The 18,760-nt window shown below is 44.8% G+C and overlaps 1 protein-coding gene across 1 annotated transcript in view; it reads right to left on the reverse strand.

Annotated features, from left to right (window-relative positions):
* Window positions 1–18,303, reverse strand: part of SPAG1 (sperm associated antigen 1) — a 75,069-nt gene extending 56,766 nt beyond the window's left edge. The window contains exons 1-3 of the mRNA XM_075550602.1: window positions 18,164–18,303; window positions 16,141–16,300; window positions 10,402–10,527 (exon numbers count right to left, since the gene is read on the reverse strand). Of these exons, the coding sequence (XP_075406717.1) occupies window positions 10,402–10,527; window positions 16,141–16,300; window positions 18,164–18,303 (426 nt within the window). The remainder of the gene's footprint in view (window positions 1–10,401; window positions 10,528–16,140; window positions 16,301–18,163) is intronic.
* Between the last annotated feature and the right edge of the window lie 457 nt (window positions 18,304–18,760).

The raw sequence follows: 18,760 nt of genomic DNA on the forward strand, positions 1-18,760 counted from the left end.
TATGTAACTTATGCTGTATTATACATAATATTTATATTATATGTAATTTAGACATATATAATGTTATAAAAGACATGCTCTCCAGAAGATTGGAATAGGCACTACTTCTACATATTTCCATAATATTTTATAATCTATAACACACAACATAGTCTACCGTACTAGAACTTAAATTGTAAAACATTAGGTTTGTGCGAAGCTGCAGTTTACAGTGGGGGCTCTCATTCCCTTTCTCGTCTTGACGGACGCTCAGACTCTGAATTCTTTGTGACCATTCACCAGTAAAGGGGCAACTTGGCTCTCAGGCAGAACACGTTTGAAAGTAGAGTGCCATATCCCAGCCAGCCCGGGAAGGTCAGTCTTGTCTTTAGGATTGCCCTAAGAATCTGGGAACTGGCCTGCGGCTGGGCATGGCCTTTAGGATTTAAAGGCCATTGCCAAAAGCTGTTGGATCAAGAAGCCGTTGTGCAAACAGAACAAGGGGATGCCTGCTGTGTGGTTTAAAACTGGGAAAGGTTTTATGCTCACACCGTGTTGTTCAATCTAGATGCTGGGCAAATCACCAGAGAAGCTGGATTATATGAAGAAGAGGACAGCATCAGGAGTGGAGGAAGGCTATTGACCTATACTATGCAGATGACACAGCTTGCTTGCCGAAAGTGAGGGGCAATAGAAGAAGCCCTTGCTGAGGAAGACCCAGGATTGCAGCCTTCGGTATGGACTACGACTCAGTGGAAGAAGACCAAATCCTCACAACTGGACCAGTAGGTAACATGATAAATGGAAAAAATTGAAGTTGTCGAGGATTTTGTCTTGCTTGGATCCACAATCAATGCTCATGAAAACAGCAGTCAAGAGATCAAAAGACATACTGCATTGGGTAAATTTGCTGAATAAGACCTCATTAGAGCATTGAAGAGAAAGGATGTATTTTGAGGTCTAAGGTGCACCAGATCCAAGTCATGATATTCTCCATTGCCTCATAATCAGGTGCAAGTTGTACAATGAATAAGGAAGACCATAGAAGAATAAACACATTCCAATTGTGGTGCCGGAAAAGAATATTAAAAGTGCCATGGACTGATGAAAGGACAAACCGATCTGAATTGGAAGAAATAAGGCCAGAGTGCTCCTTCGAGGCAAGGATGGCAAGGCTTCGTATTTCATACTTTGGACATATGGTCAGGAAAGGCCAGGCCCTGGAGAAAGACATCATGTTTGGTAAAGTGGAGGGTTATTGAAAAAGAAGGCCCTGGACAAGACAGACGGACACAGTGCTGCAGCAGTGGACTCAGGCACAGGAACGATTGTGAGGATGGCGCAGGACCGGGCAGGGTTTCTTTCAGTTGTGCGTATGTTGGCTATGGGTGGAAGCTGACTTGATGGCACCGACCACCAACAGCCAAAGGACATCTGAAAGTCAGAGTACCAGAGTGGCTATGACGCAGGGCCCTGTGGCCATGAGTCAAATCTGACCGCCAGGGCCAGGGGTGGAAGGCCCAGAATCAAGCCTATAAATATTTTTATTCAGCAATTGTGAATTTGCCCCAATCATGGTTCTTCCCCCTTCTGAAGTCGGGCCTGAGGCAGTGAGGACTTGCTCTGTCGCCAATATGACTTAGTGAGGATTCCTTTGTTCTCTCACGGTTTATGAGTCTCCTCGTCACGATTCACTGGACTCCATTTTGGCCTCACGCTTATGGTCGCCTTCATCCACATGACTGTCCTTGTCTTGATTTGTCCAGTTCAAGGCTTAACAAGTTTAAGGCCTAGGATCTCCATGGAATATGTTCAAATTTGCATTTGTCCCCTTGAGCAAGTGGGTATGGCATTAGAGTTTAAATTATGAGCACCCTGGTGTGCAAAAGGGCCTGAACGCAGCGACAGCCCGAAACCCATTTGCAGAGTCCCCACACAGAACAAGCCTCCAATCAGTGCTTTCTTTTCTTTTTTTAAAAATCATTTTACTGGGGGCTCTTACATATGTTGCCACATGTTGCCATCTTATGTTGCCATATGTTGCCATCATATGTTGCCATCTTATGTTGCCATCTTATGTTGTACATATGTTGCCATCTTAATTTTCAAAACACTTTCTTTCTACTTGAACCCTTGGTATCAGCTTCTCTTTTCTCACTCCATCCCCCTTCCCCACCCCCCTGAGTGCTTTCTGATCTTTAACCAAGGATGTAGATGATCTTGCCCTCAGGCAAAGGGCCTTGGAGAGGGGACTGCCTCTCCCCCTGTCCTGCCAGCCCAGGGAGGGGCAATCTCTCTCTTAAGAGCTTGCCTAGGTGTGGCCTTGTTGGGGGTCACCATACAGGGGTTGACTAGTCATAAGACATGCTAAGTGGAGAATAATTTGAATAGTCATCAGTCATGCTAAATTCAGTTTGTCCCTGAATGCCTTGGTTAGAAGGTCCTGGATCAATCCAACAACGTACGTGTCCCAATCATGGTCTGTCCTGCTCTGGGCATTATGACAGAGAGAAGAACTTATGAGATCACTTCAGGGCCCCTCCAACCAGGGCAGTCAGGGTATTTCTCATGACCCTGTGACCTCAGAGTTCAAGTTTCCATCAAGAGCACAAGGAGTAAATCCTTCAGGGAGAGGACCTCTCCTTGGGCTGGCTTTTGGAGTGGTAGTAATCCACTGGTAAACACACAGCCTAAGGGCAAAGCTCTTCCCATTTAAGGTCAGAAGGGATTCAGTGGAGGCTGAATCTATGTCGTGACTCAAAATTGGCTTTTGAGCTCTTGCTATAACCAACTTTCTAAAACTTTGTGCTCAGAATTGTAATCTCTAACAGACTGTAAAATCACCTCCTGATAACAAGGTAGATACTCTTTTGAGTATTGTAGAGACCTGATCAACTACAATTTAAAGAGAGCCTTAGTCAGAGTAAAATTCTGACTCTTCGTCCTGGGGGTACAGTGGTTACACTGTGCGCTGCAATCTGAATGACCAGCAGTTGGAAACAAACCACCAACAGCTTCTAAGGAGAAAGACTAGGCTTTCTCTTCCCATTAAGTTACAGTCTCTGAAGACCCAGCTTGGAGAGAGGGGCAGGTCTGCTGAGAACACACAGAAGAAGACTAGGAGAAAAAGAGAGAGAGAGAGAGAGAGAGAGAGAGAGACAAAACTGCATCCTGGCCCACCAAGCCCCAGGTGGGATATTCCTGTTCAGAGCAGCCAATGCATAGAGAGGACCCTACTGCCGGCCTCACCACAAGACATGACATCCCTCACTGACCCATAGCACTACAGGGGACAACACTGGAGACAGTGCAGGACTTGTACCACACCCGGGTGAAACTCTAAAGGCATGCAACAGAGCAGCAAGGGGAACAAAGCAATGAAGTCCCAAGAGAATATAAAAAATAGACTTTGGGGACAGGGCATGGCACCCCATTAGAATTGACCGGAAAATACTCCTTAGGGTCAATAAACAGATCTGGAACTATTTATAAGATTTTCTTTTTGCTTGTTGTTTTACTTTTTTGTTTCATTTTGTTTTTCTTTATTTGTTTTTTTTGTGTGTGTGCTTATTATTGTTTTTGCATGTCTACCTAGATAAAATAGGCAGGATCAACAATCTGGAGGGGAAAACAATGGGACTGATGATTCCGGGGGGACACGGGAGAGGGAGGCAGGGAAAAGGAAGGGGGGTGACAACAAACCCAGGAACAAGGGAACAACAAGTGATCTAAAATTGATGGCAAGGAGGGGCTTGATTGAGTACAATGTAGCTGAGAGGAATTACAGAGAGCCGAATGAAGGTTGAACATGATAGTGGGACAAGAGGAAAGTAAAAGGAAACAAAGGAAAGAACTAAGAAGTAAAGGACATTTATAGAGGTCTAAATACAGGCATGTATATATGTAAATATATTTATGTATAACGGTAGGGAAATAGGTACATATATTTAAAGGTTTAGTATTGAGGCAGCAGGCAGACATTAGGTCTCTAATCAAGTACTCACTCAACACCAGAGGGCTTTGTTCTAATAGCCGGCATTCTGTGATGCTCACCTTCCCACACAATCACTGAAGACAAAGCAGGTACATAAGCAAATATGGTGAAGAAGGCTGATGGTGCCTGGCTATCAAAAGATAGAGCTTGTAGGGTCTTAAAGTCTTGAAGCTAAACAAGCGACCATCTAGCTGAGAAGCAACAAACTCCACATGGATGAAGCACACCAGCCTGTGTGATCATGAGGTGTTCACGGGATCAGGTATCAGGCATCAAAAACCAGAACCAAAAAAATCATATTATTGTAATTGAGGGGAGTGCAGAGTAGGTGACCCAAAGCCCATCTGTAGACAATTGGACATCCTCTTACAGAACAGAAGGGTCACAAGGAAGAGATGACTCAGACAGGGTGTAGTATAGCACCGATGAAACATACAACTTCCCTCTAGCTATTTAATGCTTCCTCCCCCCACTAGCATGACCCCAATTCTACCTTACAAATCTGGCTAAACCAGAGCATGCACACTGGAACAGATAAAAGTTCTTGACACACAGAATCCAGTGCAAATAAACCCCTCGGAACAATAATGGAGTAGCAATACCAGGAGAGTAAAGACAAAATATGGGGAGAAAGTGGGAACCAATCACCATGATTGGGGCCACTCCCCTATGGGGGATGAACAACAGAAATATGGGTGAATGGAGACAGCAGTTGGTGTAAGATATGAAAAATATATATATAAATTATCAAAGGTTTGTTAAGTAGGCTAGCGTAGGGCTGGGCCATCCATTAACGCATGCCCATTGGTCTGAGCTACGAAAACAAAGAGTGGCACACTGCACATGCTCAGAGGTTCAGGTTTCCCGCCGGGTACGCATGGGTGGGCGCTGCACCTGGATTGGCCCACCAAGGCCAAGTGAATTCAATTCAGCCAATGGGGTCGACCAGGGGTCATCCACCTCGCCTCCACAGAATCCTTGAAAAAGCAGGTGTCAATGGGGCCTTTGCGTGACTCTGCGAGCAGCTTCCAGGCAGGCTGCACGTTCGGGAGGAGCCCTGTGGGTGCCTGTGTAAACCTGAAACTGCTTCCAACGTTCATAAAACTCACTTGGATCACAAACCAGGCTTCGGTGTGAATTCTTTCTTGTGCAGAACCAAGGACCGAGGTATCTCTATCCCCAGAGAGAGCTAACAGGTTCATGAGGGAGGGACAATGGGGGAGGGAGGAAAAAAATGAGAAGCTGATACCAAGGGTTCAAGTAGAAAGAAAATGTTTTGAAAATGATGATGGCCCCCCAATAAAATAGCACGTTGCCCTGCTAAACGGTCATTGCAGGATACTCACCTTCCCAACATGATCACTGAAGACAGACGTGTGTGTAAGCAAGCGTGGTGAGGAGTGTTATCAAAAAGATATAGCGTCCGGGGTCTTAAAGGCTTGAAGGCAAACAAGCGGCCATCTAGCTCAGAAGCAACAAAGCCCACAGAGAAGAAGCACATGGCCTAAGCGAATACAAGGTGTTCAATGGACCATGTAGAAGACACCAAGGAACAAAGACAATCATTGTGTGATCACCTTCCTCACATAATCGCTGAAGACGAAAGTGTGCATAAGCAAGTGTGGTGAAGAAGGCTGATGGTGCCCGGCGACTGAGAGATATAGTGCCTGGGGACTTAAAGGCTTGAAAGCAAACAAGCAGCCATCTAGCCCAGAAGCAACCAAGCCCACACGGAAGCAGCACACCAACATAGGTGATCGTGAAGGTCAGAGGAGACCAGGTTCCAAACAACAAAGGTGGGGTGGTGGTGAGAATCACATCACCGTGAAAGAGGGGGAGTACATGATGGGGACCCAATGCCCATCTGTAGACAGCTGGACACCCTTCCAGAGGGGTAGTGGGGAGGAGATGAGTCACTCAGGGTTCAGCGTAGCAACAATGAAACTCAAAACCTTCTTCTAGTTCCTGAATGCTTCCTCCCCTCCCAGTTATCATGACCCCAATTCTACCTTGCAGACCTGGTTATACCAGAGGATGTACAGCGGTGCAGTGGGGATCTGGAAAAACAGGGAATCTAGGACAGACAAACCCCTCAACACCAGCGGCGGCAGTGGCAACACCAGGAGGGAAGGGGGTGTAGAAAGGGAGAACCGATCTCGGAGATCTATGTGTAACCTCCTCTCTGGGAGATGGGCAATGGGGAGGCGGATGAGGGGAGACGCCGGGGAGTGTAAGATAAGATATAATAATTATTTATAAACTATCAAGAGACCAGGGGTGGGATCGGGGAGGGAGGAGGAGGAGGAAAAAAGGGAAACCGTGCTGACTCCAGGAACCCAAGTGGAAGGTGAATTATGAGAATGACGTGTGCAACGAATGTGTAAGGGTGCTTTGCTCAATTGATGTATGTACAGATCCTGATAAGAGCTTTATGAGCCCCAATAAAAAGATTTTTTTTTAAAGGAAACAATTGAAACGGTCATCATAAAACTTTATGGTTCTGTGGTAATGATTGTACGACTCTTCTTGATATGCTTGCACCATTGAACTGTATGAGATTATGTCTGAATAAAGCTGTTTAAAAAAAAAAGAAAATGATGATGGCAACATATGTATAAATGTGTTTGATACAATAGATGGATGGATTGTGATAAGAGTTATAAGAGCCCCCAATAATCCTCCCTGGGGGACGGACAACAGAGAAGGGGGTAAAGGGAGATGCCGGATAGGGCAAGATATGACAAAATAATAATCTATAAATTATCAAGGGTTCATGAGGGAGGGGCCAGTGGGGAGGGAGGGGAAAAAATAGAGGACCTGATACAAAGGGCTTAAGTGGAGAGCAAATGCTTTGAGAATGATTAGGGCAAGGAATGTACAGGTGTGCTTTATACAATTGATGTATGTATATGTATGGATTGTGATAAGAGGTGTATGAGCCCCTAATAAAATGTTTTTTTTTAAAAAGAGCCCCCAATAAAATGAGTTTTAAAAAAATGTTCTCTTTAACTTGTATTTGAGATGAGGTCTCTACTGTACTCAAAAGAGTATCAACCTTACTGATATCAGGAGCTTTTTTATAGTCTATTAGAGATTAAAATTCTGAGCACAAAGTTTTAGAAAGCTGGTTATAGCGAGAGCTTAAAAGCCGTTTTTGAATGACCGCTTAGATTCAGCTTCCACTGAATCCCTTCTGACCTTAAAGGGGAAGAGCTTTGCCCTTAGGCTGTGTGTTTACCAAGGATTACGACCACCCATAAGCCAGCCAAGGAGAGGTACTCTCCCGGAAGGATTTGCTCCTTGTGCCCTTGATGGAAACTTGAATACTAGCATCATGTGGGAAACAGAAAAGTTATTCCCCAGGTTATCTCCCCATAATACATGCCAAACCTAAGGCACTGAACTATACACTTGCAGGTCAACTGCTTAAAGGGTACCTGTCTGAAGGTTATCAGCCGTCTAGAGCAACCAGACCCTACAGTGTGCCCCACCCTAAGTAGAGCCCACACCCTTCTGTTAAAGACAATGGATGGTTCCCCTGAAAGAGCCCAAAGACATCTAAGGTCAAGTCAACTCAGGGAGGACCAAGGTTAGGCTGGCAGCTTGACTGTAGTCTGCCTGTTTGTTACATGTATGCCTTCCTGTAGCAAAGTATGCCCTAATGCCTCCCCTTCTTATTGCATGTAACCCCCTGGCTCATCCCCTTCCTGTCACATGTAGGCTTATTGTACCCCTTCCTGGTACATATGCAGTTACCTGTCACTAAGGGGGCCTGAACACCCCTAGAGTATATATAAGCCTTGGCTAGAAATATAGTCTCTCTGTGTGTGCGGATCTGGCTGCTGACGTCCTGATGGTCACAGGAAGTGAGCATCGCATGCTTTATCTTCTCTGGTGTCTCTTTCATTCACCCCTCAATTACACAACCACCCCTTGCACCTGTTTGATTGCGGATGCTGCTACCCCACAGGGTCATGGGTCACACCCTGACTGCCTGATTGGAGGCTCTGAAATGATCTCCGAAGCTCTTCTCCCTCTCACAACGCCCACGCCCCTTCATAGTCTCATGCTCACTCCTGTGGTCTTCCCTGAAACTGCGGGGCCACCAGTCATGCTTATGTGACAGCTTCCCTTGTACACCATGTCCCATTTAGTTATAAACCACATCGATAAACTGTTTAACAATAAACTTTTTGTACATTAGAATCCATCAGTCTATTTTGCAGTTTGAATGGGTGTTTGATACATGTACAATTTTGCAATCATGAAAACTGGTTATTCTGAATTATGCAGATCCTCCAAATGTTGACGCATTTCAATATATGATATGTATCTATGTTTAACACCACATTTGTTACTATTCCTGACCACTGCCATCCAATACAGTCCAACTCACAGTGACTCTGTATAGGGTTTCTGAGACTATACATCTTCTCAGGAGCAGACCGTCTCTTCTTTAGCCCTCTGAATGACCAGGAGGTTTGAACCTTGTAACCATTTACCCAGTAGCACCACCAACTGCAGAGCTTATCAAAAGAGCCTGTAAGTAGCTTATTAGAGGTGGGGTGGGGGGTTTGGGTTTGGGTGGGTTTTTTTTTTTTTTGCACAAATAGGTATTCAGCACTAAATTTTAATATCCAATATCCTAATTCACATTTGAAGGGTCAGATTTTATCACTGGCAACAAATACTGTCAACTCTTTTCACTGAAGTGACAGGTCTGCATTAATCAGTTTTTGAGAAGATGGCTGGCTAAAGCCCCTACCTGAGTAACTATCGTTTGTCAGTCAGGATACCTAGTGGCACAATGGCTACAGCACTCTCGCTGCTAACCGAAAGGTCAATTCGGCCCTGCCAGAGCCCCCTGACTCATTAACAACCTTCCATATGCAGATGACACAACCTTGCTTGCTGAACGTGAGGAAACCTAGAAGTACTTGCCAGTGAAGATTAAAGATGACAGTCTTGAATGTGGATTACAATTCAGTGCAAAAAACCCCAAATAACCACATCCTCCCAACTGGACCAACAGATAATATCTTAACACAGGAACAAAAGGTTGAAGTGGTCAAGGATTCAGTCTTGCTTGGATCCACAAGCAATGCTCATGGAAGCAGCAGTCAAGAGATCAAAGGACACCTTGCATTGGGTAAAGAGGTTGTCCAAGTCCTCTTGAAGGTGTTGAAAGCAAAGATGCTACTCTGAGGACGAAGGTGTGCCTGACCAAGCCATGGTGTTTTCATTCACCTCATTTGATGTGAAAGTTGGATGGTGAATAAGGAAACCCGAAAAAGAATCTATGCATTTCAATTATGGTGCTGGTGAAGATTGAAGGTACCATGGACTGTCAAAAGAACAACCAAATCTGTAATGGAAGAAGTACAGCAAGAATATTCCTTAGAAGCAAGGAGAACGAGCCTCATCTCACATACTTTGGACGTGTTATCAGGAGAGACCAGTCCCTGGAACAGGACATCATGCTTGGAAAAAGAGCAGGAATGAGGAAGACCTCCAAGGAGCTGGACTGGCGCGGATGGAGTCGTAGCAACAATGGGCTTGAAAATAAGAATCATTGTGGGAATGGTGCTGGACTGGGAGGAGTCCTGTTCTATTGTAGAGTCCCTGTGAGTCAGAACGGACACACTGGCACCTAAAAACAACAACAACAACAACGCTCTGGTGTCTTTTTGGGCTAAGAGTTAAGCTGCTAACCACAAGTTCAGCAGTTTAAAACCACCCGCCCTTGCTTGGGAGAAAGATGAGGCTTTCTCTTCCTGTGAAAGTTTTACAGCCTTGGAAACCCACAGGTGTGGCTGTACCTGTTTTACAGGGTCCCTGAGTTGGAATCGACTCAATGTCAGTGAGTTAAAGTGAGCCGCTCCACTGGCGAGAGACGCCCGCTTCTGCAAAGAGTATGACCTTCGAACCCCAGGGGCACCACTTCTCTGTCCCACAGGGCTGCTACGAGTCTGAGACTGTAAATCTTTACAGCAACAGACAAACTACGTTTTCTTGCAAGGAGTGTCTGGTGGGTTTGAACTGCCAACTTTGTGGCAATGTGTAAGTCTCAGTGTCATCAGGGCTCCTTGAGTGAAGGCCCAGAGACGCCCGGCACTGAGGAGACTCAGGCTAAGTTCTGTAACATCAGGCTAAGAGAAAATAAGATAGGACAGGAAAGGAAAAAGAAGGGCAGTAAACCCAAGAAGCACGTCTTCAAAGGAAAGAGGTGTTCTACTTTGATCTTCAAGGGATGAGCTACAGCCCACTCCCAAAGGCAGCTGCATATATCCAGTTGACAAAAATCCCCCAACTTGGAAAGGACATCACACTTCAGCTCCTCCGATTAAACTGAGACCATTCTTTAAAACAAACTAACAACAGCCACCTTCCTCCCCTACCAGCTACACCTCACCCCCTGAAAGTCCTACCTTGGCAACAGGAAGACAGCTGCTGGAGCCACGAATTGGAGGGAGATTGTCTTCTGTGGCTGGGAATGTTCTCGTTCCATGGAAGTGAATTTTATTTTCCTCTTTTTTAATTTCTGACACCCAACTCTAAGAACAAGGGAGAAACGGGCAAATTGTTAGACGGGCAGTTCGAGAACTATGAATGAGCTCCCTAAGTCTACCTTTAAGATGAATCTGGACACACATCGGGACAGTTAGGAGACAGCATGAAACACAGGCAGTCTCGGGATGATGAATGAGCACCCGTCCCGCGCTGTCTGCCTTTACACTGAATCGGCATGTAAATTGGAGCAGCTAGGTGGCTCACGTCTCGTGTCAGCTAGACAAATGCTAGTATGCAGAATGCTGGTCATGAATAAGAACCACGGACTGCCGACAGGACAGACAGATCTGCCTGGGGAGAAGGACAGCTGAATGTTCCTTGAAGCAAAGATGGTAAGACTTTGTCTCACATGCGTTAGACGTGTCATCAAGAGTGACTTGCTCCTGGAGAAGGGCCTCACGCTTGGTACCGTGGAGGGCCGTGAGATACGAGGAAGGCCCTCAAGGGCATGGGTCAGCCCAGTGGCTGCAACACGGACTCAAACACAGCAACAGCTGTGAGGATGGCGCAGGACAGGGTGGTGTGTCCACAGGGTCCCCGAGTCGGAACCCGTGAGAGGACACGTAGTAGCAACAAGGGCTGCCGCTACATGCGTGAGGAAAACAAAACATTACAGACACACTTTCAGATGCCCGCCAAGAGCGTGAACATAATAATGCAGTACTGCTGTCTTCCTGAAATGAGAATGATACTGTTCCACTGCATGTTGCAATGTAGGCTATGTGTTGTTACAAACCATGGTAAGGGGGTGGAGTAGCGAAGGTTCATGGATAAGTGGAATTAAGAGAGAATGGAATTGGGGGCAGGGGTATGTGAGAGGTAGAGTGGCTATGGCCCACCAGCTTCGTGAAGCCCCCTTGTATGTACCTCACATTTGTTATACAGCTGGCTTTATGGGATTGGTTTGTAACTACAGGCTGCATGTAAGGTGGGTCTCTGTACCCTAGGGACTGCCTATAAATGTGTCAGGCAGAGAACCAACTACACATCATCAGTTTCCTCGGGGTCAATGTTTTAGGCGACCATCTGATCGTCTTAGTCTATCTTCATGGAATGTTCTTCCTACTTTTGTTTATTTTGTAAGAGCTTATTCATCCTCTCTTATAACACTCTTTCCCTGAACTGCCTGGCGGAGCTTAAAAGTATACATGACCACAGACTCAAAACCCACTGTCACTGAGCGGATTCCACCTCATAGTGACTATACAGCTGCTGAGGTTGTAAGTCTTAACAGGAGCAGAACGCCGCATCCTTCTCCCAGAGATTGCCTGGTGGGTTTTAATCACTGACCTTGAGGTTAATAGTCCAATGCTTACCAGACAGCACCACCACGGTACCTTATGCACCGCCATGGAGATGTTAAACCATCTCCTTACTGTGTGTCGCTTCTGGAGGATCAGGCCTGTGTCTTAATCTCCTATTAGGGCTTCGGAACCTAAAGCAATGTCTAACACACCATTGCTTTACAATGATTGCTATTGAAATGAACTCTCACAGGTGCCAGGGGGATAAATGGAATAAATGCTGTAAATTAAAGGGATTTATCATCTATGAATTTGAAAACCTATTATGTTTTCAACAAGTACATTGAAGGTCGAATATGTCAAATACTCGGATGAGTTCAAGAATACAGCAATAACTATATTCTCTGTCGGCTAAGTGGTGGGCTGCTAACAGCAAGATCAGCAGTTCAAATTCAAAAGCTAAGAGCTTGGCCGTAGAGAAATGGGGTTTTCCACTTAGTAACGATCTACAGCCTCCAGACACCTGTATATATGGTTGCTATAAGAAGGAATCGATTCGATATGGCAGGGAGTTGAAGGCAGGGTGGGGTTGGTTGTAATTTGTGTAGAAGGCAGGGGGAGGGAAAAAACAGCAAGAGGAGAATATGCAGATGAGCAAGAGTAAGCGGGAGTGGGGGATGAGGAAGGAGCAGGGAAGAAAGTATGAAAAAAGGTAAAAGTCAGGTGAGAAGCAAACTAACTCCAGAAGTGACAGCGGGAAGGACACCAATGTGGGATGTAGAAAGCAGGCTCTGTGACGAAAACTGTTGTTGACTTTTAAAAAGAGACCAAAGAAGTCGGGACACAAAGCGCATTTGTTGTGATTGAATTCCATTCCTCAATTGTTGTTGGTAGTTAGTTGCTAAGGAGTCCATCTGACCCGGTGGGCTCCCAGGTGTGTAGAGTGGACCGGCTCCAGAGGAGGGCCAAGGCTGGGGCCTTTCGGAAGCCGGTCACCAGGCCTTTCTTCCAGGTGCCTCTGGGTGCTGTCAAGCCGGCAACTTTTCACAGCCAGCAATCAAAGGCTCCAATTTGAGCCACTCAGCTGACCTAAAAGTGTTATTTGTGATTCATTAATAAATAAACAATGATATTTTCAAAGCCATGTCAATGAATGGTAAGACACCTTGAGGGAACGAGTGGCTGGGTTCTGCCTTTCGGGGTCACCAAAGTGCGCTGGCCTAGCATCATCTACAAAGACGGTTCCGCCTCCCTGTGGACTAGCAAGCGGGGTCTTAAGAGTTCATAAGCAGCCATCTAAGGGGCAATGATTGGTTTTTCCCTGTCTGGAGAAAGGAGTAGTGAAGAAAATCAAAGTTTAACAGGATATTGTTATTGATTTCATTTCTTGAGATGGGTTATGTAATATCTTTATAGTATGTTTCTTCAAAAAAATTTTTATATCTCTCCAGATTTCTGATCCCTCAAACCTAAATAGTGGTTTGAGTAGCTTAAAAAAAAAAAGAGGCAAAATAAAAGTGAAACGGACTTGGAGTCTTTAGTAACAAATAAGTTCATCTCACACCAAAAGAAAGGAGAACATCAAAGACACAATTAGAGAAAACAATTAATCCAATGAACCAATGGACTACCTGAAATTCCTTGACCTTGAGACAGAAGTAGATGATACCTGGCTACCACTACCAACGGCTCTGAAAGGGATCACATTAGCAGGTCCTGGACTGAGTGGGAGAAACATGTGGACCAAAGTTCAAAATCAGAAAAGGAACCAGTCTTACTGGTCAGACAGAGATGGGTGGAAACTGCTTAATCACCCTTCCGGCCTGGAAACGAGCTCACTTAGTGGTTCCATTTTCAGAGAAACAATAAATAGGCCTATAAGGAAGACAAAAACTCTAGGAATGTATGCACACCTGGGAATTAGTCACCAACAGAGACAAGCAGGGCCAAGGACCAAGTTCAGCAGGGTTCCGGAAGCAGGCCTAGCAACAGGGAACACAGGGAGGATGTCCCACTGTGAGGACGGCAATCAATGACAGGAAACAAAATGTGCATTAATTCTTCACTGGAAAACTGATCTGCTCTGTTAACCTGCACAATAACAAGTTGTGCTTTTTTCCCTTTCATGGTAAAACAAGATAAGTATAATTATTTTAAAATTAGTCTTGAGAGTTAAAAGGGCTTCAACAAGTTTGTGGGGGAAATCCATGATCTTTTCATCCCATTTCTCAGTAAGTTTTTGGTATGTTATGCTCACACTGACATTTAGCTCAAGATGCTTTCTGATTTCTCGTAGTGATTTTTGTTGTTGCTGTTACTTCAGAATTGTTTTTAAGTGTATCAAGCACCTCAGAAAAAAAGATGCTGAATAAGCTACATAAAAGTAAATCGGCGGGGTGAGGGAGTGTGGGGGAAGAGCAGATACCAAGGGCTGAATAGGAAGTAACTGTCTAGAAAAGAATGAGGGCAACATATGCACAAACACGCCTGATTCAGTTGTGATAAGAGTTGTATGAGCCCCCAATAAAATGATTTAAAAATAATAATAAAAATCTAAAAAAAAAGTTAATCGGTTTCCTCAGAGTATATTTAAAAAAAATACTCTGCCCAACAACAGCTCAAAACACTATTTGCAAGCCCATAAAGAATATTCGTCAAGGTAGGGTGCTTTCCAGGCCACAAAACGAGGCTCAATTAATTTAAAAGGATTACAATTATACAAACTACACTGGAAATGAACTCATTAACAAAAAAGGATCTGGACACAAACATCTCTGAGGATTTTCATACTTAATAATATACTTTTAAATGATAACACAATCACCACGAGTAAGGAGAAAGTATCCTGAACTAAATGTAAAAGAAAGCATAGCTGTACCAAATCCACAAGTAGCACGGAGAGGGAAAGTTGGAGCGTTAGTTGCTTGTATTGAAAGGGTTCAACTGGCTGGTGGATGCTGCCATCCTGAAAAATCCAGAGTAGGATGAGCAAATTGAGTCCCTAGTCAATGGAAGCGAGGATATAATCAAAGGAAAAGTGGAACTCCTCAACACGGAAATAAGAAAGCAGGGGAACAAAAGGATGAAAACAAAAGCGATTCTTTGAAAAGATCAAAGAAACGTCAACCTCTGGCCAGATGGATCCGGAACACAGGAGTCAGGACACAAAGGAATGAGGGGTCTGTGCAGAGCCTGCTCCTGGGAGAGTACAAATGCACAACTCTCCTGGAGAGTGTGGAAATAGTGTCAACCCCTAGATGAAATCTCAAAGTTTCAAACTCTCTTAGATGAACCGATTTGAAATCTAATAAGTTATTAGAAGAGATTGGTGAGGTGCAGGTGACTCTTGACTCACTACAACAGCACGGAGCACTGTGCGATCGATCCTTCAACATCCTCCCAATTGTTGTTACGCTTGTTGCAGGCACCGTGTTGTCCTTTTCCAAGGACCGGTCTCTCCTGATAACATATCCAAGTACCTGAGACAGGCTCACCATCCTGTTCTAAAGAGCATTCTGGCTGTCTGTCCTCCAATCCAGGTTTGCTTATTCTCCTGGTACTTCAGTACTTGGTACTACTTAGTCCCTGCGACTTCAAATATTCTTTGCCAACATCTTAATTCAAATGCATCGATTCTTCTTTCATCTCCCTTAGTCATTGTCCAGCTTTCACGTGTGGAAGAGGTGAGTAAAAATACCATGGCTCAATCAGACGCACCTTAGTGCTCAAAGTGAGGAAATGACAAGGGTGGTTAAAAAAAATGTTCTATTTCTAGAAGCCATATTATGGTATTACAATAGGATGGACTCTTATTTAGAGGCTTAAAATACACACACAGATAAGCACTAATTCTATTATCTGAGGGGCAAAAAGCAAACAGCACTATCTAACAAATTACCAGTGAAGGGAGTGAGGTGGTGCAATGGTGAAGCATTTGGCTGCTAAAGGGAAGGTAAACAGTTAGAACCACAAGCAGCTCCTCAGGAGGAAAATGTGGCAGTCTGCGTCCAGGAAGATTTACTGCCCTGGACACGGTAAGGCAGCCGTTCTCAACCTGTGGGCTGTGATCCCTTTGGGGGTCGAATGACCTTTTCACAGGAGTCACCTGATTCATAAGAGTAGCAAAATGACAGTGATGAAGTCTCAATGAGAATCATGTTATGGTTGGGGGGTCACCACCACACGAGGAACTGTGAAAGGTCGAGAACCAGTGCTATAAGGGGGTGCTCTACTCCCCTTTACGGTCACCAGGGATTGTGGTCGACTCGGCGGCAAAGGCTTTCCCAGTAGACAGGAAGCCTAGGGTCTTAGGAAAGGAAAGTAGACACACAGACAATGTCACACGATATTTACCTTCATATCGCCGTCAATTTTTTCCCATTCTTCTGCCGTGAAACTGGAGGCTGTGGCGACCGGCTTATCTTTCCTCAAGGCCCTACTATGAGGAGCCAAGCTTTCAAGGCGCTTTTCACAAAATTCTGTAAGTTCAGGGTAGTATCCTTCCTCACCAGATCTGGGAGGGAAAAAACCAATCAGAATTATAGAGCCATATCTAGAGATCACCTAGGACGCTTGTTCATGAGCTGTGTACCATGGAGCCGAAGGGTTCTGGGGAACCTCGGGGCTGCCCCGCACAAGGCCCAAGGCCGGGCTGCTGGCTTCCAGCCCACCTGCCCCTAGTAGTGCAACCTTCGCTAATCACTGAAGCGATGGAATGAAAGAGAAAAAGAAACTCCAAAAAAATCTATTTCCATGACACACTCACATGTTGAATAAGAGCACTTTCTCTCCTCTTTTACACACACATGGTCACTTTTATATGTAAGGTAACCTTTTAAACTTCTAAACGGACATTCCCTCTTGGACACAGAGAGAGATTGTAAGAATTGGGACCGCCTTTCCAATGAAGAGTTTCTGTTTGTAATTCCTCTTTCTCCCCCAGAGGCACAGAAATAAATTGAACAGACATTGATTAAACAAACAAACAAAAAAAACCCCTGTAAATTTAAATGCAACCATCTCTTTCTCAGGGAGGTAAACTGTGACATCTGTTATTGGAGCGGAGATGCTTCTGGAGGAGAGGAGGGCAGAGGTGAGGAAAGAGCAGAGGAGCAGAAGCCAGTGGTGCTGACGGAGGGAGTCGGAGGAAGGAGGGGACAACCATGGCAGGGTATCAGCCATTCGAGTGGGCTTCCGAAGGCTCATGGAAATTTCCATTCAATTTTTCTGTAAATGTTTCGACACCCCCTCGTACATACTCCTGATGCGATGGGAAAGGCTGGCAGCTATTACTGCCTTCGACACTAGAACTCTGTCTCCAAATGAAAGCCCAAGAAATCCAAACCAGGTGGCCAGGCCAGTCCTGCACAGGACACGATTCTTGAAGTGAGTTCTTCAGCTCCCACCCCAGGCCTCTGCACTGGTCACAAACACGTGCTCCAGGGACCCACACCAGAGTTCCTGAGGCAGAATGCCTCCGAGCAGGGCTCTCAGTTTTGCATTTTCAACCAGAACATTTGGTGCCTGCTTGGTACAGTTTGGCTAAGGGGCGCTTAGTGGGAGAAGGTGCCGATTTCTTGCATTCTGACGCCACCTTCAGGTCTCCCCGCCATCCTCCCTCTGATCAGCTTGCTCTGGGCTCCCCACCTTGGCTGGCAGACAGTATGAAGGGGAGCATGCCAAGAACCCTATCCTGCAGGCTGTCGAAATAAGCTGACCTCCAACAGCCAACAGCTACTTTAGATTTTCCAGGGCAGCAAACAGGGCGTGGGTAGACAAGAAAATATCCTATTGCAGACTATTTATTAATGCTGGGCATCAGTCTGGGCAGAACCCTCAAAACTAACCAGGGAAGTTTCTGCTAGAGGTCCCGGTGCTCAAGTTAAAGGGGTGGACCATTTTGATAAAGACAGGAAAAGGGCTGTGTAAACCTCTGAGTACAATCCATGCCACTGTGCACCTCGAAACCGCTGGACTGGTGAACATTTTGCTCTGTATAATTGTATCACTTTAAAACCAAAACACACACACACAAAGAAAAAAGAAACACAAAAGGAAAGAAAAAACACCAATATTGTTAAGGCAGCGCAACAAGCTCAATTAACGCTGGAACTTGCTTCTCTGCGTCAGTTATTTTGCTGAAACACTGTAGGCAACCTGCAGAAATCATCTGACGGCTCCGGTTGACACTCAGATATTTACGTTAATAGAGAAAACACCGTGGGTGCACAGCCACAGGGTGAAGAGAACAAACTGCACAGCTTTGATATTATCACAATTGTCTACAATATTTTCACGTGATTATTAATTTTGAGAAGGCAGTAATGCTGTAAGTACAGCCAATGACTGAAACGTGAAACAGCTTTTAAAGACCCACCTGAGCACACAGTAAATTTTTTCCAACTGCTTAACATCCGAGCACTTTTCAATGTATTTGAAATCCAGATGCTCAATGGGAATTTTAAATTTTTTTGTTGTTCCAAAGCCCCACAACGTTGGACAATCTTGGTCAGTCATGGCTGAAATAGTCAACAGTACAGGACAACAGTTAATTCTCTCTCTCTCTCTCTCTCTCTCTCTCTCTCTCTCTCTCTATATATATATATATATATATATATATATATATATATATATATATATATACATACATACATACATACATACATACACACACACACACACATATATATACAGTGTGGACAACAGTAAACATCTAGATCATCGGTTTCCAAATGTATCTAGCCTACTGTCCCTTTTTTTCAGATTAAAAAAAATTTACTCAGAGCCCCTGGACAATTAAAAATTCCTGTACTGTATAGCCTACAAACCAGGATAATCTTTATCTGCTTTTGCAGCTCTGTCATTCTTTCACCCCCCCACCAGGAAAACACTAATCTAGATACTTCTGTAATACTTATTGTCCATTTCTAGAGCACAAGAGGTAAGGTGTTTTGTCCGGAGTCATGAGGCCCGG

The sequence above is a fragment of the Tenrec ecaudatus genome, chromosome 5 (genome assembly GCF_050624435.1).
Source record: "Tenrec ecaudatus isolate mTenEca1 chromosome 5, mTenEca1.hap1, whole genome shotgun sequence".
In the NCBI taxonomy this organism is placed as follows: domain Eukaryota; kingdom Metazoa; phylum Chordata; class Mammalia; order Afrosoricida; family Tenrecidae; genus Tenrec; species Tenrec ecaudatus.